The following is a 23,920-nucleotide window of genomic DNA, read 5'->3' as shown; positions in this document are numbered from 1 at the left end:
GTGGGATGACGGCACCAAAATTTCCCAACATCCAATAGATTAATGAGCTCTGTGTTTGCTTGTTTGTTTTATGAGTGCCCTTTCCAATGGTTTGCTTTAGTGTGATTGCAGAGATTGAATCTCGGTAAAAATAAACATCTTTGTGCTGCTCAATAACATTTAATGAGACCCAGACCTGATTAAAAGGTGATGGTGAGTCATGGAGATGGAATGCTGGAACTCCATGAATGCAGGAAAAAGCAGGAAAAGAATGTGGTGAGTATGAGGCTCTGTCATGGTCTGTAAGCCACTTCCTACCTTATTTAATACGGGAATTATGTCTGCCTAAATGCTGATTATGATGAATCATGTAATCATAATAACAAATGAATACATGGGATTGGGATTCCACACAGGAATGGGCATGATCCTAAACATTTCTTCTTGTATCCTCCCTCTGGCAGAACCTGTGCCACCAGGTATCATAGAAACCATGTCCCTGAGGAGAGATGGAGCACTAGAGGCTGCTGGGAGATGGTGGCGAGGGGGCTTGGCCTAGCTCTCAGAGTACGGTGGTTAGTCTGTGGGTAAGTGTGAGCGTCTAACTCATGAAAGCCCAAGAGGACCTCATGGCTGTGTGGTCGTGTTTCCCATGGTCTAGGCCATGACCCTGTCTGGAAATATTTAGCTGGCTCAATGAGGGCCCACTTTGGGCAGCCCCGAGGGGGCTGGTCGTGATCCGTGCTGAGTGGCACCGTGACATTTTACAGAGTCCCAGAGGCCCATGAAGTGAGGCATCGCTAGGAACACTCTGTACGGTCTCCCCTCCCCCAGAAACATCTGCAGACCTCTCAGCGGCTGAGTTAATTTGGTCCTTGCTGCTCTCCAATATTAGATCCTCTTATGACCCAGTCCTTCACTGTTCATATATCAGTCGTTGGCCCGCCTTTCTTCATCTTGGACAAAAAAACGGTTACATCACATCATGTATTTTCTTAGCCAAAGCCCTTAACCAGAGTAATTCACATAGCTCTTCTCTTCTGAGGGATATTTTACTGAAGCAATTCAGGCAGAAAACTTTGCTCAAGGGATTTGACCTCACAACTTCTGAGTTTCAAACACAGTTCCTGAACTGCTACACCACACTTCCACGTGTCACTTTCAGTGACAAAACTCTAAATCAGACCCTTGTTTTTGCCAGCTGAAAACCATGGTCCCCAGTGCCCAATCTCACATACAGGAAACCACCTTAGCTGTTGAAATTCCTGCTGAAAAACACAAATGAAAAGCTCTTTGCATGGTTGGCGGAAAACCTCATAGTGCACAGGAACAAAGTAACTGAAAGCTGCTGAAATGGCGATGATATAATATACTGCTGGCGTTTCCTTTAGTGCTCACCTGGTCCATTTGTTTTTTTCTGAAATGGTGATGCAGAAACATGGTGATGACATGGCAAATTGCTCAGCTACAATCTGGGCAGTTTGTGAAGCTGTATATTTTGTACCGCCTGCACTAATTCCATTAGTGGAGTCTGAATTCTGTGGGGCAGGGGGACCTGTGCATAACACCCTGTTAACATAACACCCGGTTATCGGTCACTGTCAGATTTATAGGACAGACAGGAATTTGTGAACAAACCACATCTGTACTGTATCTCGAGAGCCACCTTCCTGCACACACACACACACACACACACACACACACAATAGGCACAGTCAGATTTATGCACACATATATGCTATAGTGGGCTGTAGGGTCTAGCTCTGTGATTGGCTCCTGCTCTTGGCCATTTGGGTAATGAACTCGATGAGTGCCACGAGGACATGGACTGCCTTTACCTGTCTCTCCACTGACTCTCACACTACAGTGAGAAACACAGAGGCACACTCTTCCTTCAGGGAAGGAGAGAGAGGGGGCAGGAAAGGGAGGGAGTGACAGAAACAGAGGGAGAGAGGGAGGGACCACTGTGAGTGGTGAGAAGTGTCCCAGGCAGTGAGTAGTTCCTCCCAGCTCTGCTTCTCCCAGAGTGGGCAGAGAAACCCTGGGACAGCAACCCACAGCCACTGCGATGCTGCCTCCTGCACCAACCGACTCTCACGCCGACCTCCTCCAATGGATGCTGCCTCTAATGGACTCTTAACAGAACCTGCCCTAATGGACCCTTAACAGTACCTGCCTCTACTGGAGTCTTAACAGTACCTGCCTCTACTGGAGTTTTAACAGAATCTGCCTCTACTGGAGTCTTAACAGAATCTGCCTCTACTGGAGTCTTAACAGTATCTGCCTCTACTGGACTTTTAACAGAATCTGCCTCTAATGGACTCTTAACACAATCTGCTTCAATCTCACTCTAACCAGTGCTTGTTCTGATAGACTTTCACAGACCTGTTCGGAGACTCTAAGAGACTGTGGAAGGCGCCTCCATCTAAAGGACTCTGAAGGCACCCCCTGTAGTTGACCCTAATGGATTCTATAGGACATACCTTCTGATGAACTCTAAAAGGCGACCATACTAATGGACTCCAGAAGGCACCCCCTCTGAAGGACTGTAAAGGGCACCCTTTCTGACAGTGCTGCTGTCCTGCCATGGCCTGTGTGGATGTGGAGACCCCCAGCACCTGCAGGAGCCGATTCAGATCAGGTGCTCGCCTCTCTCGCCTCACTCTAGAGCTCTGTCTCTCACTTCTCCTCATACTCATGTCTGTGTGTGTTCTTACGGTCCTATTAATCTTTCAGCCCTCCTGTCTCTCTATCCCTCCATGGTTTCCTCTTTTATCTCTGTGTTCATTGCCCCATCTCTTTCTCTCTCTTCCTTTGTCCCTCTGTCAGTCTCTAGATACTGTCCGTATCTATTCCTTTACTCAGTCTCATTGTACATCTCTATTCTCTCTCTCTCTCCCTCTCTCAGTCTCTCTGCATGTGTCCATAGTCCGTCCGCCTCTCTCAGTCTCTCTGAACATGCATCCTCTTGCTCTGGGCTGTGACGTCAGGGCCTTGGCCCAGAGTGGAGAGGCAGTGGGGAATGTGGACAGGCTGTTCCATTCCTCTTGATTGTCAAAGCTCTTGCACCTATTTACAAAAAGAGGCTTGCCAGCTGGAATCCCCATGGTTTTGTGTGTGTGTGTGTGTGTGTGTGTGCGCGTGGGTGTGTGTGTGTGTGTGTGTGTGTTGGGGGGGGGGGGTATCCACACTAAGAAGGTGTACTTGCGTTCAATGTTCCCTCATCCTCCTGTACCAATGAGAAATGCTGCAGCAGACACCTTCATTACTGGGCTCCTATTGAACCTTTCTGCACACCCTGCTCATCTTCACACATTCCCCACAATGCCCTGCAGGCACATTCCCATCTACCTTGGACATCTTCCATGATAATTTCAGTTAGTTCACTGGTCTCTTATTGGCTGACAGAATGTGTAGTTGTGATTCTACTGTGCTAGTAAATATCCCTCTGTACCCGTGAGTGATGTGTAGTAGATGTGTGTGTGACCCAGGATGAGGAGTCTGCTGAGGACATGCGCAAAGTGAGGGTCGATCCATAGAGATTCACTGTTGGCTGTGGAGAGAGTTCATCATTTACACTGTCTGTGAGCAGAGCCTTCTGTTGCACTCTGTGCCACTCACAGGCTAAATGTGCCATTGCCAGCTCTCTGCTGTTTTGGCTGATGGTGTGTGTGTACGTGTGTGTGTGTGTGTGTGTAAGTGTGTGTGTATGTATGGGTGTGGAGGTATGCAGCAGGTCACAGCAGGAAACTGGGCTGGGCAGAACAGGACGCGGTGTTCTGAACCTGCCAACTGAACACGCTGCCCCTCCGGTACCACATGCATACACTCTCTCTGCCTCTCACTCTCTTTCTGTACACGAGCACACACAGACACACACACACACTCATGCACCCCGACCCCTGTTCACACAGCTGTAGTTTATGTTCTGGGAGTGAGTCAGTGTGCTGGTTGAGTGGGCGATAGCTCGTAGATCCTCTGGAAGTTGAGACAAGCCCGTGTAATGTGGCTGTGGGGCTCTCCTTAATCCAAGAATCAGACTATCCGTGAGCTAGCCTCATTAATCACGTAGCCTGCGTCATCACCAGCAGCTCCTCCATCACCTTCTAACATTTTACTAATGTCTGCAGATTGTTACAGCCCCGAACCTCACTCTGTCTCTTTCTATTGTCTCCACCCCCACCCTCACCCTGTCACCTTCTCATGTCTCCACCCCTACCCTCACCCTGTCACCTTCTCATGTCTCCACCCCTAACCTCACTCTGTCACCTTCAAGTGTTTTATTAAGAGCCAGAAAACACAGCAAGCTGCTACAGAGACACATGCTTTCCAAGGCCAGAGTTACATGCTTAGTGCTTAAATTGCAGGTTTATTCTGACACAGAGCCCAGTCACAGCACCTGGGTGTGCCTGCCAGTGCAAAGTTATTTTATTTAACTCTTCCCCGGGACATACGGGTACTTGGCGCTCGGTCATCCAAACACAGTGAAGCTATGGCAATAACTAGGAATGTTAAAAAATAGCTTGATTTCACAGTTACGCAGAGAGCGAAACAAGAGCTTGATTCTTATAAAGCTTTTTGGCCTGTTTAGTGAGAAAGTACATTTTTTCATGAAGTGCTTTCTTTAATTGGCTTGGAAGTCATGAACACATCAAACTACTTGAAATAATTGATTGACAGGTGTGTTTTAAAGGCAGAAAACGGTGTGACCACGTACAAACAGTAGTTATTGCTATTCATATTCATAAACATTATGACATCATTTTTTAGGTTATAAGTGTAATTGAAACGGTAGACAAAAGTTGAAAGGAGAGGCCCATTATTGCTCCTTTCTTTGTGGGTGCCCCCCATTTTGTTAAATTGTTCAGTTTTGGCCAAATGCAGACGGGGTTGAGCTCAGCTGCCTGGTCTTTAATGACATCACTAATGACATCACAGCTAACAAACTCAGAATGGAGCAGAGATTGTGTGGAAATATCGAATTATTTGAAAGCTCAAAGGAAGTTCAGCTTTAAAGGAAGTCTTTTTTGTTGTTGTTGTTGGATTTACAGTAACAACAATCACATACCGAGCCAGAACCACTTACAGGGCTGATTGGGGAAATGCTTGGCACAGCTAAATAAACACTGTCCCTGAGTTTGACCCCTCCACCACATAGTGTGATTAAGGGTTCGGGTAATCATTCTGCCAGAGACCTTGAATTGTCACATTCAGACAGGAAGTGTGCTGGTGGGAGACTGGGGGTGGGGCTTTATTGGTGGGCGTGGCCTGCCTGGCTTAGTTTCCCAGGATTTGTCAGGCTACATCCTGCTATGAGAGCTTGTGAGAGTCAGCTGGGAGGGAGACAGAGTCAGCACTGTTCCCTCTGCTTCTCTTCTGATCTCTCTCTCACTCCGACTCCCCGCCAGCTCTCCATGTGCGTCTTCAGCAAAGGTGTACCCGTGAGCAGCTGACCCGACAGGGCATCATGCCATGTGAGTATTATCACCACCACAGTTCCAACCCTCTCTGTCACCATTTCAAAACACACACTTGCATGCTGCCTTGAACATTTCATTCACCCTGAACGACCCCAACCCTGGTCTTGGAGAGTCACAGGGTCTGCTGGGGTCCCCAACCCTGATCTTGGAGAGTCACAGGGTCTGCTGGGGTCCCCAACCCTGGTCTTGGAGAGTCACAGGGTCTGCTGGAGTCCCCAACCTTGGTCTTGGAGAGTCACAGAGTCTGCTGGGGTCCCCAACCTTGGTCTTGGAGAGTCACAGGGTCTGTTGGGGTCCCCAACCCTGGGAACCCTTGGGTGTGTTGTTTTTATTTTAAAATCAGTGACAAATTCAACCCCGAGAAACCAGATGAAGTGAGGAGTTGAATGTGTATTCAACTACGTAAATTGGTCAAATAAGTGCTGAATAACTACAAAAACCAGCAGACCCTGTGGCTCTCCAGGACCAGGGTTGAGGAGCACTGGTTTAGAATTATGTAGGAGCATAGCTGATGAATCAGGTTCTGCAGAAATTACTTGGATGAACTTGCACAAACTGGCAAATGGCTGGTCATTTGAAACAGTTTAACTTGACCCTTCATAATAGTTCATAGTTCATGTGCGGCGTCTGATTTCCGATATGACCAATTTATGGCCACAGTGCCTTAGCACTTTTGAACATGTGTTATTGCAAACAAAAGGAAGTTCCTTTCCAGGATCATCAACAACAATAGAGAAGTATTTCAAAATGTCGGACTTCCCTGTTGGATTTTTGGTGACTGTGTAGGCTACTCACCATGCTTCAGCGCAATTTCCATGCTTGAGGTTATTTTTGGAAGCTGGGACCCACAGCTTTTTTTACTAACTGCCCACTCCCCCCTGCAGTAGGCTAAACATTTCCCACTACCGCACAAATTACTGTGAGTCCCATGGGACTTGTGGGAATCCCGCCCCAAAGCTGACCTCAATATAACTACTTGGTCATCCCTGGTTGTGCATAGATAACCCCGCACTGATTGTGTCAGTTGTGGGCTGATTACTAAACCCTCAATGATACAGTAATGGGGTGACTCAGTTAAAGATGTCTAGCGAGAGCCAGCTAAACAATGGCTCCATATCCCCCTCTGTCTCGCATCACGCACGAACGCGATAACAACCACGTCCTGCTGAACCATTCCTTCACCGTGTGGAGTCCGTCTCACTCGGTCATAACGCAGAGGGGGGCTTTTTCCCCCCGTTCCTGTTTTCGGTTTGAGTCTTTTAAGTGAGAAATCAAGCCGAGTCGAGCCAAGTTCCACCAATCATTGTGACAGCCAAGCGTGACTCAACCCCGCACAGGCCGAACGTGACCGTTACCCTGCAAAGGTCTGGCACTCAACTCAAAACCCAAACAAAAGCTACCCAGATCACTGATTGTGCAAGCGTTCCCCAAAGTTGTAAAAGAAAATGAGCATTAATTTCTGAAAGAACTACGAATTTAGGATTGTTTTTCATTTTGCTTCATTGGCTTTAGACAATTTTTAGCATGCCAAGGCTGCCTCTTTCAGTAAACTTAACATAATTCTCTGGAGCCGGCCACACTATAACTATGATGCATGCACTGCCCATACCAGGTGGAGTCTGTTAGTCTGTTACCTGACTCTAATGTACATTCATGTGCATCTATTGCATACTTTTCCTGTATCGCTCACTGCGTGTGACTGGTGAAGTGTCATGTGTTCATTGTCTCAGCTTAAAGAGCGGTCGTCACCAGAGATTCATCAGACCCAACTCTCTGATTAATGAGTGAGTGTCTGTAACCCCCCCCCCCCATTCCCCTACAGCCCTGAAGACTTCGGCAGCCTTCCACAAACAAATCCGTAGCCTAGAGAGAGAGAGGGTAAGACCATGTACTCACACACACACACACACACACACACACACACACACATACCCACACACGCACGCACGCACACACACATTCATTTTAACAGATGTGATGTTACAGCATGCGCTTCATGGACTCAGTTTCTCTCTTTTGCCGTCTCGTCAGCAGACAGAAAACTTCCTGAAGCACAAGATCAGGCGGTGGCCAGAGCGGGTCCGTATGCACATCCTGCAAGGTACAGTACCATACTGCATCAGCACTGCTGCAGAGCACTCTCAGAGATCTGAGCCCCATGTCACCTGGCATTCTCAGATTGAATTTAAGGGTATTTTTATACATTTTGGCTTCACCATGTAGAAATCACAATACTTTTTATAAGTAGTCCCCCCTTGGTGGAAACCTGACCTCTTTCTGGCTGTACGGCAGAAACCCAGGCGGAAGCCTCTCTCCAGGCCGCGCAGCTGAAGCTGAAGAGGGTGAAGCTGGCCGACAGGTTGAGTAAGAAGCTGACGCAGCGCCCCGGGCCCCTGGAGCTGGTGGAGAAGAACATCCTGCCCGTAGATTCCACCGGCAAGGAGGCCCTCAGTGGTAAGAGAGCCCTGCTGGTTAGCCAACTGCATCCCTTAATTTATACCTGTGGTTCCCAACCCTGTTCCTGGATATACTGTACTGCTGTCCTGTAGGTTTTCACTCCAACCTTAACTAAGCACATCTCATTCAACAGCTAGAGATCTCATTAAGCTGCGAATTAGCAGAATCAGGTGTGCCAAATTACGGTTGAAATGAAAACCTACCGGACAGTCTATCTCCAGGAACAGGGCTGGGAACCTATGATTCATACTGACCTCCTGCAAGGCCAAGCTCTGGCCTCTCTGCCATTCTGATTCATGACTGTTAGTAAGCTTTTTTCAGAGGGATCATAGCTTAAGACACATTCAGAGGGATTATTTGTAACAACCTATATTGTGAATGCTCATTGTTCTGAGTGATCATTGGTTAATAAGCTGTATTCTAAGTGACGATCGCTTGGTTCATTTGCTGTATTCTGAGTGATCATTGGTTAAAAATCTCTCATGTTGGCCCTGCAGTTGGGGAGGCAGGCCGCACAGAGGCACGGGATGTGTACTCCTTTGATGAGGACAGTGGTGATGCACTTTCCCACGAGCAACTGGCCAATCAGAGGCCACCCCCAGAGGAACCCAAACCGACTGATGTCCCCAACCCGGCCCTGCAGGTATGGCTCATCCCTCTGTCTAGATGATGATGATGACTATGATATTAATAATAATTATAAGAATAATAATAATATCTGTTTTTGCAATCAGCAAAAGGTGTGTTTAGGCAGTTTGCATGCAGACTTAAAACATTTTTTCCTTCTAGCTGTCTTTCCTCTATCTGATGTTCAGGACTGATTGCCTCTGTTGTGCCATTAAATGTCGTTACTCACTCACTCACTCACTCACTCACTCTCATCACAGTCCTGCCCACCCACCTCACAGGCCCCTGCAGACTTCCTCAAGGTTCTCTCCATCAAAGAGCAGCCAGTCCACCACCCAGGGGCTGCCTCACAGCCAATCAGCCCAGTCAGTCCTGCCAAGGAGGGCACCACCCTGGTGAAGGTAAACCAAGCGTTCACAGCGCTAACACACAGTGGGGAGAACACTCAGTGCAGGAAACTGAATATGTTCATATGCTTCTTATTAAAAGAGTAAAATAAAAAGCCTGCTGTTCAATATAAAACATTAATATGCCTCTCTACTGTGAAATTTGTCAGTATGGACAATTCATTGAGAATTTGGTCATTTGTTGAATAGCTTGAAGGAAGCCATTTGTTGCATTACCTATATTTTAGCTCAGTAAGCTTTTGTTAGTACAGCTAGCTAGGCTAGCTCAGCTAGCTTATTTAGTGCAGCTTGTTCATTTAGCTCTTAGCTCAGGTAGCACAATGCAACTAGTTTACTTAGTAGAACTAGAACAATTCAATTAGTGTGGCGTGCGCAACGTTTGTCAGTTGAGCTTCTCCAGGAGGTTTGGACATTGGCCATTAATCTTTCTCACTCCAGCACAGCCTGCCCAAGCTAGTGACTGACAGCGGCCGGGGGAAGAAGGCCCAAGATGGCCGGCCGAAGGTGAGGAAGCTGAAGTACCACCAGTACGTGCCGCCGGACCAGAGGCCCGGGTCCGGCAAGCTGAGCGTGGGCTCGTCCTACGGCCCCCTCCTGCAGCAGCAGCAGCAGCTCTTTCTGCAGCTCCAGATCCTCGGCCAGCAGCGGCAACCGCAGCAGCACTGCAGCTACCAGGCTGTCCCGCCGGCGCCGCTAACGTATGCCCCTCCCCTCCACTGCAATCCTGCACATACAGTAGATCTCCAGTATTCAGCCTGTTTCTGCTAACATACACCTCCACAGAAATACAGCACTTACAGTAGATCTCCAGTATTCAGCCTGTTTCTGCTAACATACACCTCCACAGAAATACAGCACTTACAGTAGATCACCAGTACTCAGCCTAACTCTGCTAACGTATGCCTCTACATAAACCCATCACATCACATACAGTAGACCCCCAGTACTCAGTGGCTGGACGGAGTGTAGCACAGTGGGTAAGGAACTAGACTTGTAACCGAAAGGTCGCAGGTTCGATTCCCGGGTAGGACACTGCCGTTGTACCCTTGAGCAAGGTACTTAACCTGCATTGCTTCAGTATATATCCAGCTGTATAAATGGATGTAATGTAAAATGCTATGTAAAAAAAGTAGTGTAAGTCGCTCTGGATAAGAGCGTCTGCTAAATGCCTGTAATGTAATGTACTCAGCCTGATTTCGCCAACATACACCTCCCCCCCCACACCGAAATCCTGCACATAAAGTAGACCCCCTGTAGTCTGGTTTTGCTAACGTACACCCCAGAATAACAGTACACCCCAGTACTCAGCCTGGTTCCACTAATGTACACCCTCACAGAAATCAGTACTACTCAGGACTACTCAATCGGGCCAGCCTTGCTCCAGGCTCAGCAGTGCAGTGGCTGTTCTCTGTGAAATAAAACACGACAAAATCTCCCTGTCACCGCTTCCCCACTTCACTGATGTCTGCCTCTCCCCCTACAGGTCAGTGGCAGGAGGGCAGAATGAGAGTGTCAGTGAGGCAGTGAGGGGTAATGAAAGCCTACCCACCCCTACTGTGGTGCCCCATCATAGTTCTGCCACCACACGGGCAAATAATGACCTAATCAGCAGCAATACTGCCCTACCTGTCAAGCTCAACGAAATGAAGGTGATGCCCTGAACACACACTGAGCACATGCTGAACACACATTGACCATGGGGTACTGGAGGGGAGGACTTAATAGGCTATGGGCACACTGTTCAGTATGAAGGTGATAATGCAATAAAACACAAGACGGAAATGATAATAACTATAATGTGTCAATTTATTACAAATAACTTTTCTTTTTTGGAAATTTTTAACCGACTGTACCGAAGCCAGTGAGCCTTTCAAAAAAGCCTATTTATACACGCTTGGGTTCGGCCAACCAAAGCCTTTCAATGGGTTTCCCCACTCCCTGCCTCCAGGTTGCCAGATTGAGGCAGGAGCTGAAGCTGAGGAGGCTCCCCGTCTCGGGCACCAAGGCCGAGCTGATCGAGAGACTGCGGCCATTCCAGGACGGCCCGGGGGCGGGGTCTCCGGGGAGCACGAGCCCCACGCCCCCGCCCTCCGTCTCCCCCGCCCCCTCTGAGCTCTCGGGCCCCGGCTGTGAGGACGGGGACCGCCCCGCCCCAGGGGGGCAGGACGAGAGGCTCAGGGACGAGCGGCTCAGGGAGAAGGAGCGGCAGATCGAGGAGCTGACGAGGAGGCTGCAGCAGGAGAGGCGCAGGGTGGAGGAGCTGAGGAAGCAGCTGGAGGGGGTGGAGAGGCGGGGCCAGCGGGGGGCCGGGTCAGGCCCCGCAGAGGGGGCGGAGCACAGGGCAGGGTCCCCAAACCGCTCAGCTCCCACTCTACCCCTGGTGGTAAAACAGGAGGAGCCTCTCTCAAACCCTCAGCCAGGCCCTCCAAAGGCCCCGCCTGACAACCACATCCTCCTGCCTGTCTCTTCCACTGCCCTACTGCTGCTTAGCAACAACACCAGCCAGCAGGTACCATAGGCATACATATATTATATATATGCCTAAGCAAGACTGGGGAAATTGAACAAGAACAGAGTAGCAGAGAGTACAATCATTTAAACCAATTAAAATAAACCACCCCCAGACCACATGGTCAAGTGCCTGCTCCTGTTTCAGCCTTTGCATTTTCATTTCCTTGATGCTTTGATAGAGATAGTGTTCTTTATTTAATCAATTATCCTCTTGCTGTTATTTCAAAATTACTTGTATTTTAACTTGCGAGTGTTCCTCCTTTTATTCCTCCTTTCATCAATATTTAAATTCTGACTGCAAGAAACAGATAGTGAATCACACCCCTGCCCCCTCCCCCCCCCCCAAAAAAAACAGTTCCCATAGCACTGACTGTTACCCCTTGCCCCACTCTCATCCCTTTCATCCACTTTCTCAGGTCTTCCCAGCATGCACCACCTCCGGTTCTTGGCACGGTCTCAGCCGTAGCCAGGCAGAGGCCAAAGAAACCCAGAGTTTCCTGAACAGCAGCCAAGCGAGGGGGCCCCTTTCCAGTGCATCACTGACCCACGCACTTCCCAATGGACCCACATACAGGGTACCCCAAAATCACCATCTTGACTAGCCCTTAAATTTACATCATAGGAGCAGGAGAATGACCTGCCAATCTGTTCCATGCATCAACAGCTCTCTGAACCATTGTATGTTAGATCTGTTATGCTTGCCTGTTATTTTACTTACCTATGTGATCTGCATGTGTACATTATATTCTATTGGTTTAGATACCTGTTCACATAGTATATTAGAAGTGATGCTTTACAGTAGCGTGATGCGTGTCCTTTTCCACCTCCCAACCAACCCTCATCCTCCAGTCGCCCAGCTCCAGTGACCACACCCCCAAGGCTAAGGACCCGCCCCGCTATGAGGAGGCTGTCAAACAGACCCGCAGCCTGCAGGCACAGGTAACATAGGCACACTGTTCAATTTTATTGGTGTAGTTCTTTTTACTGTGACACTGTCACAAGCAGACTTCACAGGAAAATGTGTGTGCTTTTTTTTAACTAGCCAGTCAAGCTACTCTAAACCTTTATTAGTACTAATAATTAGTAATAATAATAATAATAATAATAATAATGTTATTAATATACTGCCCACTTCAGGATTCTGGTTAAATCTTCTTAGATTACCTTAGCAGTTCCAAACAGTTCCTCTCTGTTTTCACTCCAGGTTCCGATGGTAACCAGCCATCCAATGGATGATCTGTTTGACGTATTGATTGAGAGCGGAGGTGAGCAGTGTGTGAATGCACATGTGTATGTGCAGGGGAGAGATGTGGTGTGTGCATGCATGAATGGGGGAGTTGGAGTGTGTGTGTGTGTGTTGGTGTATGTTAGAGGGGGCTGCATCCATTTATATTGCTAATTAATTAACTCACCACTTTAGCTGGCGAGTAATCAGACAGAAGATTCAACCCCCTGACATAGGCACTATAATTATTAACACATGTGACCTTTAATGCTGTGTGTGCTGAGAATGTAGATTATTGGCTCCTGCAGTAATCCCTCAAATTCATTTTCTGGAACAGAGATCTCCCCCACAGTGAGGCAGAGTCTGCCCTCTACCCCAGTTACAGCCAGCATCAGCACCCTGCCCATCAGCTCGGCCCTGTCCCGGCCCCCTCCACAGGTACAAGTGGCCCCTCCTACCCCGACCCTTGACCCTGCTCTGACCCCTGACCCCATTCCCATCCCGGTCACCCTGGCGTCCGACCGGCAGCTGGAGGCGTTTCTGGAGGACACGCTGGCAGGCGTGGCGGAGGGGGCGGGGCCACAGACGCTGCACTGCCCGCTGCTGGACTCCCCCATGGAGGATGCCCTGCCCCTCTGCCCTGCATTTGAGCTGCAGGACGGCGGGGAGGACATGGACTGGCTGGAACTCCCCACGGCAGCTGGGCCCGGGGAGGTGCTAGGTCCTGATAGCCCACTGGGCATCCTCTCCTCTGACCTGCTGGATGGACATGGCTTCCATCTCCACTGGGACTGAGGGTTTCTGGTAAATCTGGAAACCAGTAAGTTCTGCAGAGTGGAGTTTGTGGGAGGCCCTGTCCAGCACATATATACCTCCATGGCAGCGAGACTTCCCTCCGGTCTGAACTCCACCAGAGGGAATGCCCCATATTTCATTCCTGATCATCGCCAGACTAGCTTCCAAACCAACAGTAACCTGCTTCCATTGGACACCTATCTTACTATTCCACTGTACCCGTCCAAACCTGGCCACCCAAAACCGGGTTGCGGTTACACTGCAGGCTTTCCAGAAAAAGCTTCAGGTATGTTTGCCATGATCAAACTTATAAAGAAACTGTTTTTTTTTCTGTGAAAGAATTGGATCTTTCTGCTCATTTTTGGGGTAGAGAAGGTGTGAAGAGTGGGAAGGTGGTGGGCGGACAGAGTGCTGGACCGCTATGCTCGGGTCATGCGCTGAGTGTGAGCAGGACAGGAAAGGGGTGTGGTTTTGGGTTGTGCCTGTCACCTGAAAGCAGCTCCAACATCCTACTGCCCCAGGATAACTCCCACAGGATACCCCAGGAACAGCTGGACCGGATACACCACCTTTCATCTGCCACAGTTCTGCATGGCGCTGTCTGACCACACCTGTACTTTATCTTTCTTTTTTTATAAAAACAAAACTGTACATAACTTTAGACATTTTTTTATGACAAGCATATTCTGTGTAGAGTTGTAGTAGCGCTAAAGGTGAAGAATTTTGCTGGATTGGGGCTGGGGAGGGAAAAGATAATAATGTATCTGTGCATGTGTGTATGCATGCATGTGTGTCTGTCTGTGTGTGTGTACCTGTAAATAACTATGTGTACCTATAGAGGGTGCTGTTGGGTCAGAGATTTGCATTACACAGTACTCTCAATCTGGCCTTAAACAAACCCAGTGTCAGACTCAGGTGGCTGCCCAGCTCAAGCTCAGCACACACTCCTCAGCAGCACTGGAGCCTGGTCTTTCTGCGCTGCTCAGCCTGCATACTCAATACGGTGGAAGAAGGGGTGTGGAACCCCATCCCTGGAGGACCTAGATCCGTTACTGGATTTCGCTCCAACATCTGTTCTAAATGACTGCATTAGCTCAGGGGTGTCCAGTCTTATCTGGCCGGTGTGGGTACCGGGTTTTGTTTTAGCCCAGGACTACGACACCTGATTCAACTAATTAACTAATCATGGTCTGCAATCAAGTAGAATCAGGGGTCTTAGAGTGGGGCTAAAACCAAAAAATCTTGCACCCTTTACGGATAAGATTGGACACCCCTGCATTAGTGCAATCATTTAATTTATCCGGCATTTTAAATACGATTATTGAAGAGCTCACAAATGACAGCTGAAGACTGTCCTCGTGTCCCTATATGGATCATTTTGCAATGGCTTAATCCAGTGCTTCTCAAGCAGTTTTTTTTTTTTACCCCTGGCAAATTCAGCAAAAATATAAAAATCTCACGGAGCAGCAATTTCTCAGAAGCCAACAACAACAACAAAAAAAAATTTGCAGTGCAAATTTTACATCGTATGTGATTTTTTCCAAAATGATGCTTTCAATAGCAGCAGACATTAATCCATCTGCTGATTGCATTGCTTGACTGGGGAACTTTTCTGATTTCTTTTGCTCACTAATAATCAAACAGGCTAAAAGTGAGATCTCTTAAGAGCATTTTTTTTCTATGTTAGCTTTCATAAAGATGCAGCATAATAAGATATGGCATAATAAGAACCTGTTTATCATTGGCTACTGCTGGCGAAAAAATATTACTTTTCTTAAAAATAAAAACATAACAACAAGGTAATTTAACATTACAAAGTTATGAAAACATTGCTTTCATAACTGAAAGCTGTTAACCATGAGAAGCACTATGTATGGGGTGAACTGTGAGTTAATATGTAAATAAAAGGCATTGAAATGCATGTTTTATTGTGCTGTTCCATAGAAACTGGCTGAGGGGGCTGTTGGTCTGATGCAGAGCAGACAGTGCTGTCCTTTCATACTCCTGTTGAAATTGTACAGATTTGCATGGGCCCGACTCATTCCCACACTGCAGTAAACGCAGGGCTGTCACACACGCAGGTATGATGTCCTCGGTTGCTGTGGTTACCTGCGTGTGCATTTAACAGGTAACACATCTGGCGATAGACAGTACCATGCAAAAAGTCAGGCCGTCATCCTTTCTTTTACTTTCTTTCCAGTGAAAATCACCATTAAGTGCAAGTTATCTATTTTTCAGTGTCAGAAAATAATGCAGCAAATATATATTTAACACAAAATTACACAAAAACCTCTACGACTGTATACAATATCAAATCTTTTAGCATTTAGTGCCCAGCCTTTACCTTTGTTACAGCCTCCATTCTTCTCAGGAGACTTGCTTTTGGTTTTTCAAAGAAATCTGCAGGGATATTTTTTCATGCTTCTTGTAAACACCTCAAAAGTTCAGTCTTAGAAGTTGGTTGCATTTTACGCTTTTCTTGATCCAAGTAATCCCAAATGCATTAAATTATGTTGAGGTCTGGACTGGGGAATCTGGGGCGGGGGGGGGGCATTGTTCTGAGATCACCATCAGCTTGATCTTATTAGCAGTGTGCTTGGGGTCATTATTTGGCTGTAAAATTAATTTGCTCCCATCCGAACATTGTCCCAGTGGGTATTGCGTGATATGTTAAGATTTGGTTGTATTTACCAGTGTTCATGACGCCTTCGATCAAAACCAAATCACCAACTCCAGATGTTGTTACACAACCCCAAACTTGCACTGATCCTCCACCATGTTCACGTGACAAAAAAATATGCAAGGCAGGTAAGATGTGTTTGGGTAGTTGTTTGTTTGAACGTTAGTAACTTTTGAAGGCAAAGGGTTCTAACACAACGTCACTGACTCTTTTGGGAACAATTTTTGTTGGGCGGACACAGCTGTAACTTGTTTGGAAGGATGGAGACTTGAAGTGGTAGCAGGGTACACAAAAATACATGTAGTGGTGGAGGCTGTTCTGTAATTTTCTGTTAAATATGCTTCCTGCATATTATTGTCTAACATTGAAATGGCTTTGAGTGGCTGATTTGACTGGAAATGGAAAAAAGCGAAAGGGGATACGTATATTACATTGCATATCTTGTGACATGTGCGGAAATTTGTACTCATGGAAGTGCTGGGAACGGATAAGCGGATGACTTTATTAATGTTCTGTACCCTTGCCAATGAAAATGGCATTTAGTTCATTGATGGTTTGTAATACATTTTTGCACATTGTGGGCATGTTTACGGTCCAAACTTGCATAATGCTTATTAATAATAAATGGTAAATGGACTGTATTTATATAGCGCTTTTATCCAAAGCGCTTTACAATTGATGCCTCTCATAATAAATAGTGCTTTTTAAAAATAAATGGTGGGCATTTATGTGCTCTTTTTGCACGTTGCCTAATAAGTCAGACAGTTTGGAATATACATTGACCTTTTTATGTCAGTGAAATGGACTGTGTGCAGTACTGTTTGTGTGTGCCTGTAATCCCTGATACACGCCCTGGATGAGTGTGTTCTCCTCAGTGTCCCTGCCCACAGTCCAGAACAGACAACAGTGTGGCTACGAGCACAACAACAATTTCACACCGTTACTTCCTGACTGTGTGTGCAAGCTGACTGGTTTCAGTTTGTATCAGTTTTTAATTAATGATTCCAAAAGCCCCAACAATATTCCTGTTACACCTGGTGAGATTCAACGTGAGCTGAGATTGTCTTATATTCACAAAGTTTTATTTGTACACATTTATGGTCTGTTTACACAAACAAAACAACATGTCAGAAAAGCCTGTTTTACAACTGCGTATTTTGCATCCGTGATTCCAGTTACTGTAAAATGCAAAATTACGACTGTTCTACAACCACGCACTCTGGCTTGCCAGTGAACAGATTAACAAATGAAGTCCGACTGGATATTGGAAATACACGTTTAAAAAGCAATGCATGGACATCCATTTTAAATTTAAACCTTCCGACTTGTGCACACAACACCTTCTCTCCGTTTCTGTTTGGGTACATGCTAATGTTTATAGCATTTGTGAAGCTGTTATGTATGTTTTTATGTATCAACTGGCCCTTTTACCCAGATAACAACTATATCCTAGAATGTACACTGAACTTGCCATTTGTAATAAATGACAGATGAAAGAAAAAGAAAAACACAGTTGTCTACCCTGTCTATCTTGGGATCTGTGTTTAAAAAAAACCAGAAGATTACTTCAAAACACACAAGTAAACATTTGTACTAGGCTAGCAGAGTACAGGTGCAGGTAAATGTGAGAAGGGCTAGCCACAGTTGCTAAATGTGCCATGTGATCCATATATGTGAGAGAGAATAAAGCCACCTAAAGACTGGCTGAAAGGTGTCACAGTGCCATATTTTTGAAGTCAGCGTTTCACAGGTTTTCTGTTTTAACTTCCCGACTGCTCTTTAACTGGCACACCTGAGCACACGTGCAGCTGTGCAAAAGCTGTGCTCAGCTGTGTAAGAGTTTGGCACACCCCAGCTGTGAAATAAACGGGCCAGAGGAAGGCCGCGGTTCAGAATGGACATCGGTAAATGGGCATCAGTAACCCTCCCACAGTTCAGGGGACACACGCCGCTGGATCGCCATCCTCCTCTTCCTCATCCTATTCCTCTCTGTCTCTTCCGACCGTTTTCTGTTCCGCGCCATCGGCAGAAACCCCTTCTGTCAGAGACAGATTTCCCACAATGCCCCTGGAGGGGGGGTAAGTCTGCAAGCCAGCTCACAGCTTGCTGACGGTGTGGATCCTGGTCCGGCATTTGGGGCACTTGTGCTCCACGTCTTTGAAGCATTTTGCGCAGAAAGGGATGAGGCAACAGCCGCCCACACACCTGTATGGATGAGGACGAGATCATGATCATCAGCATCATAATAACACCAATCATAACACACCTCTACGGAGGACGAGATGTCATGATCATAACGCACCTGTCATAATCATCATCATTATAATAACCACAGTCATAATACCTCTCTGTTTTCACAGAGAGGGACCCAAAGACAAGGAAGGTTCATTCATAGCCTGCCGTGTTAATTTCATTAATCATGTTGAAAACATTAAATTTGCTTTCCTGCCACAATAAAGAGGACCGCGTACATTCAACGCCATTACCAATTCAACAAACATTACGACACAACATGTATAACAGACACGTTATTAGCAAACTGTACATCAGAGGATGCATTATAAAATCCAAATATGATACAGATTAATAATACAAACTGAGCGTTCTTCAAGATGGGGTGAGTGTGTTGGTGTGCACAGGAGGAGGGACCGTTTGATTGCTTAGTTTTTGGGAGGAGGGTGTCGTCTTTTATGTCCATGCATTCAAGTTCTATTCTCATGTAAATAAATTATACACAGTTGACACTGAATGCAGTTTGTACATGAATCACCCCCGGGGAATTGCAGGTTTTGTCCGGATCAGAAGTTCACGTTCCACAGAACAAAAACCTATTTACAGTACCCATGTTCTCTTAGACTGTAAGCTGTGGGCCTATTATATAAAAATAAAAATGACACAAACAAAGCAAAGACAGCTGCAGAGATCTGCAAGTCCGGCAGCTTACTGGTGACATACCCAAGCATGGAGCACATGACGCACACCAGCCAGGTGGTGCCCCCCACCCTGAAGACCGTTTCTGTGATGATTAACTCACGGCAGGCCGGGCACTTCATGAGCGACGGGGTGGTGGGCAGGTCCTGAGCATCCAGGATCACCTGCGGAGCTACGCCAACAAGCCTCAGCAGGAAGTCACCCAAAACACAGCAACATCGCAGTGGACTGCAGGAAACCTAACTGACCTATCTCTGTGACACATCCTCACAGTGTGGGAAAGATCTTTTTTTTAAAAGCTGCAGAAGATTAGTCAGTTCTCATTTACATACATTTAGCAGATTAATCCAGAGTGATTTTACACACAATTCAGAGGCAGGTTAAGTACTTTCAAGTCAAGAGTACAACAGCGTTGCCTCTCTGTGTGTTGCAAGCCCAGTTCCTTAACCATTATTCCACCCTACTGCAGTTGCCAATTAGTGTGTGCAGAGTGTGATGTGTGTGTTGATGGGGATGCAGTGGTGTTTAAATGCTTCAGCATTCCCGTGGACCTGGGTTTGAGCTACCGGGGGCACTGACTCACCTGGCTTGGACGGTGGAGGTACTATACCAGGCTTGGTAATGGGGGGGAGGACGAACACACCACCCTGAGAGATGATGCTGGCAGTATCCAGGACATCTACAGGGCAGAGAGGCAGAGAGAATGGCAACAATTTTGGGGTATGGCCGCACCAAACTAAATGTCCGATCAATACGTCTTAAAGGTGACCAGGCATTGCAGGCATTGTGATTTCTGTCTTTTATGCAAGTGATCACATGCCCTTATGAGCAACAATTGTCAGTGATGTCACAGTAAAGAACAATAAGGAATGAGAAATAAAAACAAGGAATGTAAAAGAACAAAGAAAAAAAATAAACAAGGAGGAATTAAAGCATTTTTTTGATTTGGATATAGTGGTATTTTACTTATGACCCAAGGGACTCAATTAGATTTTAGATTCGGAACTTGAAGTGGGAGATTCTTGGGATTAATTTTTCTGGATTTCAATCAGGATTCAATTCTTGGGATTTGATACTTGAAAAAAAAAGAAAGACAAATGACAAACAAGGAAGAATGAAAAATGAAGAATAAAAAAAATGAATAAACATCAGGGAAGAGAAACAAAAAAAAATATATATATATATAAAACATGGGACAAAGGAACAAAAAACAAGGACTGAACAATAAATGAAAAGCAATTATTAATCTGAAAAATTAACAAGGAGGAACACAAAAATATTATTAAAGCAACTTACAAATGACCAAATTTGCACTTCTTCACATGGTGTGACAAAACAATTAATTTGGGATTTTTCCTTTTTAGGATTCATTATTTGATTTGGGAACAAAAAATGTTTAGAACAAAACCAGGAAATAGAGAGTGAAAAAAAAAAAATACACAAATGGGGGCGGGGCGGGATATTTACCTGGTTGGCTCTTGTGGTAAAGGATCTTGTCCATCTGCTCCTGTAATGCCACCTCCTTCGCATTGAGTATCGCCAGCTGCTTCTTGATTGCTTTAATCTCCAGAGACCTCTTAGCTTCCTCTGCGGGTAATGGGCGCAGTATAAACCAGCACATGACCAGACAACCTCACCATGCTACACTACACTACACCACACTACACTGTGCCACAGCACACTACACCACACTACACTGTGCCACAGCACACTACACCACACCACATTTTTTCCACACAATACTCCACAATACCCCACCGCTCTACATGACACCATACCATGACACATACCTTCTCACACTATACCACTGTGGTCCTCAATTCTGGTCCTGGTTTCTTGGATATGAATCGATTGCTGATTTTATGGCAAAACCAAAAAAACCAGAATCTGTGGCTCACCGAGACCAGTGTTAAGGATCACCTCCAATACCACATTACAACAAACCCCACTATACTGTATCAAACTGTAGAGTAACACACTATAGTATAACACACCACACCAGTGAGGTTTTTGTGCATTTGTAAAACAGATTAATAGCGCATTACTCTTGGAGAGAAAAGATATTTTAACAAGAAAGAGTGAAGCTGAAGTTAATGTAGCAGGCCTAGGTGTGGTGTGAGTGGGTAAGTGACTCGGGTGCGACTGTGACTGGGTATGGTGCATACCGGACTCCAGCATGTGCTGCTGCATGTGGCCGCTCTGCTTCCCGAACTCCTCCAGCATGCTCAGCATGGCCTGCCTGTCTCTCAGCTGCTGCTTCTGCAGGGCCAGCTTGTCCATTTCCACCTGCATCCTCTCATGCTCCTGCGTCTCAGAGCTGCTCGGCATCCTGGGAACTATAGGCAAAACAGGAGAACAGGCGCCTCCCCCAATTCACCGATATGTCTATGTGTGTGGGTAGTGTGTTCTGTAAGTATTAGGACAGCGATACAATTTTTTTTTGTTGTTTTGGCTCTGTACTCCAACATAATCCATCTATCCGTCCATCCATTTTCTAACTGCTTAGTCTGAATCAGGGTCGCAGTGGCAGCAGGGCAAGCAGAACAGCCTAGACGTCCCTCTGCCTAGCGACTTCCGCTAACTCATCCCAGGCCAATCCCTCCAGCATGTCCCAGGTCTGCCTCTGGTTTTCCTCCCCGGGGGCCATGCCCACAACACCTCCAAAGGGAGGCGCCCAACAGGAGTCCTTATCAGATACTCGAACCACCTCAACTAACTCTTTTCAATGCAGATGAGCAGCACAACACCACCGCATAGGATTTGAAATAAAACAAGGAATATTAATTAAAAAAATTCTAATTTGAGGGCATTTAGATCCATGTATAAAAAACAGCCATTTTTATATGTAGTCCCTCCATTTTAGGGGACCATAAGTAATTTGGAAAATCAATGTAATCTTAAATAAATTTGTCATATTTATTACTTGGCAGCAAACTCAAGTCCGCAACCCATCTGCAAGACATCACCAGATGTATCTTCCGTGGTGATGCTCTGCCAGGCCTGTACTGTAGCCATCTTCAGTTCCAGTTTGTTTTACCAAATTTTTGCCTTCGGTCTTGTCTTCAGCAATTGACATGCATGTTCAGTTGCTGCTGAAAGTTGAAGCACCATCCAGTGAGTTTCAAGGTATTTGACTGGATCTGAGCAGACACAATGTTTATGTACTCATACTCTTCAGAATTCGTCTTGCTGCTGCCGTCAATGGTCACATCATCAATAAAGAGAACTGAGCCTGTTCCAGTAGCAACCACACATGTACAAGCCATTGCACTACTTGCATTGCTCTGAATCATAGGCAGTTATTTTCTTTCTCTTTCTATCACTTTGGTACAGGTACATACTCATCTCATCTGTCCATAAAACTTTGTTCCAGGGCTCAGTTTTTGAAAAGTACTTTTCTAATCTGCCCGTTCGTTTGTTGAGGCTTATCAGTGGTTTGCATTTTATGGTGAACCCTCTAGATATGCTGGTGTATTCTTCTCTTTATGGTAGTCTTTGGCACAACTATGCCTACATCCTGGAGAATGTTCTTGATCTGTTCTTCACAATTGAAAGTATTATTTGGCCATACACTACAGTGGTCTTCCACAGTCCCAAAACTCCCTTTCCAGGCCAGAAAAAAATGGCTTCCTTGACTTTCATTGGCACAACTGTTGTCCTCATGTTGACAAACGTCAATAACAGACTCCAAAGGCAATCAACAAGCTCAAATAAAAATTAGAAAACTAAAATAAAAACTCTTATACCTGCACTAAAGAAGCAATTGAACGCACCCGACTAATCAGAAACAACAGTGATGCCATCTGTCCCAAATATTATGACACCCTGAAATGGGGGGACTATTTATATAAAGTGCTGTAATTTCTACATGGTGAAACCAAAATGTATAAATGTTTAATTAAAGCTGAGAATGAGCACTTCGTCCACATGTGAATTGGTACAGAGCCAAATCAATATTACAATATGTCCGACTCAAACATTATGGTGCTCACTACATACATATATGCACACACACACATACAAACAAATAATTTTAAATAAAAAAAAATAAAAAAAAAACATAATATATATATATATATATATATATATATATATATATTCACTTCAGCAGAATGCCCAAGTTGTCATCGGAGAAGGTGCAGCTATTTTAATTTCCTTATACTACTTCCTCTGAACCTTTGTTTTTACAACAATTGGATGGATTTTTTCATAAGCAACAGTAAATGAATCTATGTATCCTATAAAACCATCAAAAAATATTAAAACAAAACTAATCAGAGATTGTTTATCTACAGTCTGTTCTAGAGGTACACTATAAACCTCTACTGCCTCTGCTTAACACATCACTGAACTGAAATCAGTTATCTACGGTCGGTTTTAGTGATTCATTACAAACCTGCTCCATTTCTGCTTCATATACAACACTGAACTGACACTGGTTATCCACAGTCTGTATTTGACATACACTATAAACTGTAAGTTTTGCTTTACACAAACTTTAACAGAAATCAGCCGCCTATGGTCTACGCCTCTAAGAGACGACAGACACAGGACACACAAATGTTAAAAACATCATGACAGAATACAAGAAATTCATTCAGCAAAGGACCTGAGCTTGAGCTCCTCTCTGCAGAAGCTCGCGTCAGGACTGCAAGCTCTCATACTGCTACTGTACACACACACACACTCTTCCCATTCAGGCACCTGCGAAGGAACAGAAGTGAACTCACCTCGCTGCAGTTAGTGACTGAGGGAGAGTCAGAGACAGACAGAGGACTATTAGTCTGCCACCGCAGGACGCTGGCACGTTCCTCTGTGCTGTCACGAC

The 23,920-nt window shown here is 45.8% G+C and overlaps 2 protein-coding genes across 4 annotated transcripts; one reads left to right on the top strand and one right to left on the bottom strand.

Annotated features, from left to right (window-relative positions):
• Positions 1-1,939: 1,939 nt before the first annotated feature.
• Positions 1,940-15,402, top strand: mrtfbb (myocardin related transcription factor Bb). 3 transcript variants are annotated; one of them, XM_064315584.1, is made up of 14 exons: positions 1,940-2,620; positions 5,388-5,453; positions 7,282-7,337; positions 7,491-7,560; positions 7,752-7,913; positions 8,414-8,559; positions 8,825-8,944; positions 9,389-9,648; positions 10,434-10,599; positions 10,899-11,459; positions 11,878-12,036; positions 12,311-12,400; positions 12,666-12,726; positions 13,024-15,402. In XM_064315584.1, the coding sequence occupies exons 1-14, from the start codon at positions 2,566-2,568 to the stop codon at positions 13,479-13,481; spliced, it is 2,430 nt and encodes an 809-aa protein (XP_064171654.1). In that variant the 5' UTR covers positions 1,940-2,565; the 3' UTR covers positions 13,482-15,402. The 3 variants fall into 3 exon arrangements, with proteins under 3 accessions (XP_064171654.1, XP_064171653.1, XP_064171652.1); XM_064315583.1 differs by having other exon boundaries at positions 1,943-2,620; positions 7,494-7,560; positions 8,804-8,944; XM_064315582.1 differs by having other exon boundaries at positions 1,943-2,620; positions 8,804-8,944.
• Positions 15,403-17,231: 1,829 nt separating this feature from the next.
• On the bottom strand, positions 17,232-23,840 carry LOC135243627 (lipopolysaccharide-induced tumor necrosis factor-alpha factor homolog). Its single transcript, XM_064315585.1, has 5 exons — positions 21,258-23,840; positions 20,560-20,679; positions 19,676-19,771; positions 19,117-19,264; positions 17,232-18,366 (listed from the first exon to the last, which is right to left on the bottom strand). The coding sequence occupies exons 1-5, from the start codon at positions 21,418-21,420 to the stop codon at positions 18,258-18,260; spliced, it is 636 nt and encodes a 211-aa protein (XP_064171655.1). The 5' UTR covers positions 21,421-23,840; the 3' UTR covers positions 17,232-18,257.
• Positions 23,841-23,920: the final 80 nt, after the last annotated feature.

Source organism: Anguilla rostrata, chromosome 17 (genome assembly GCF_018555375.3).
Source record: "Anguilla rostrata isolate EN2019 chromosome 17, ASM1855537v3, whole genome shotgun sequence".
Lineage (NCBI taxonomy): Eukaryota > Metazoa > Chordata > Actinopteri > Anguilliformes > Anguillidae > Anguilla > Anguilla rostrata.
This window is presented reverse-complemented; position numbering and strand designations above follow the sequence as displayed.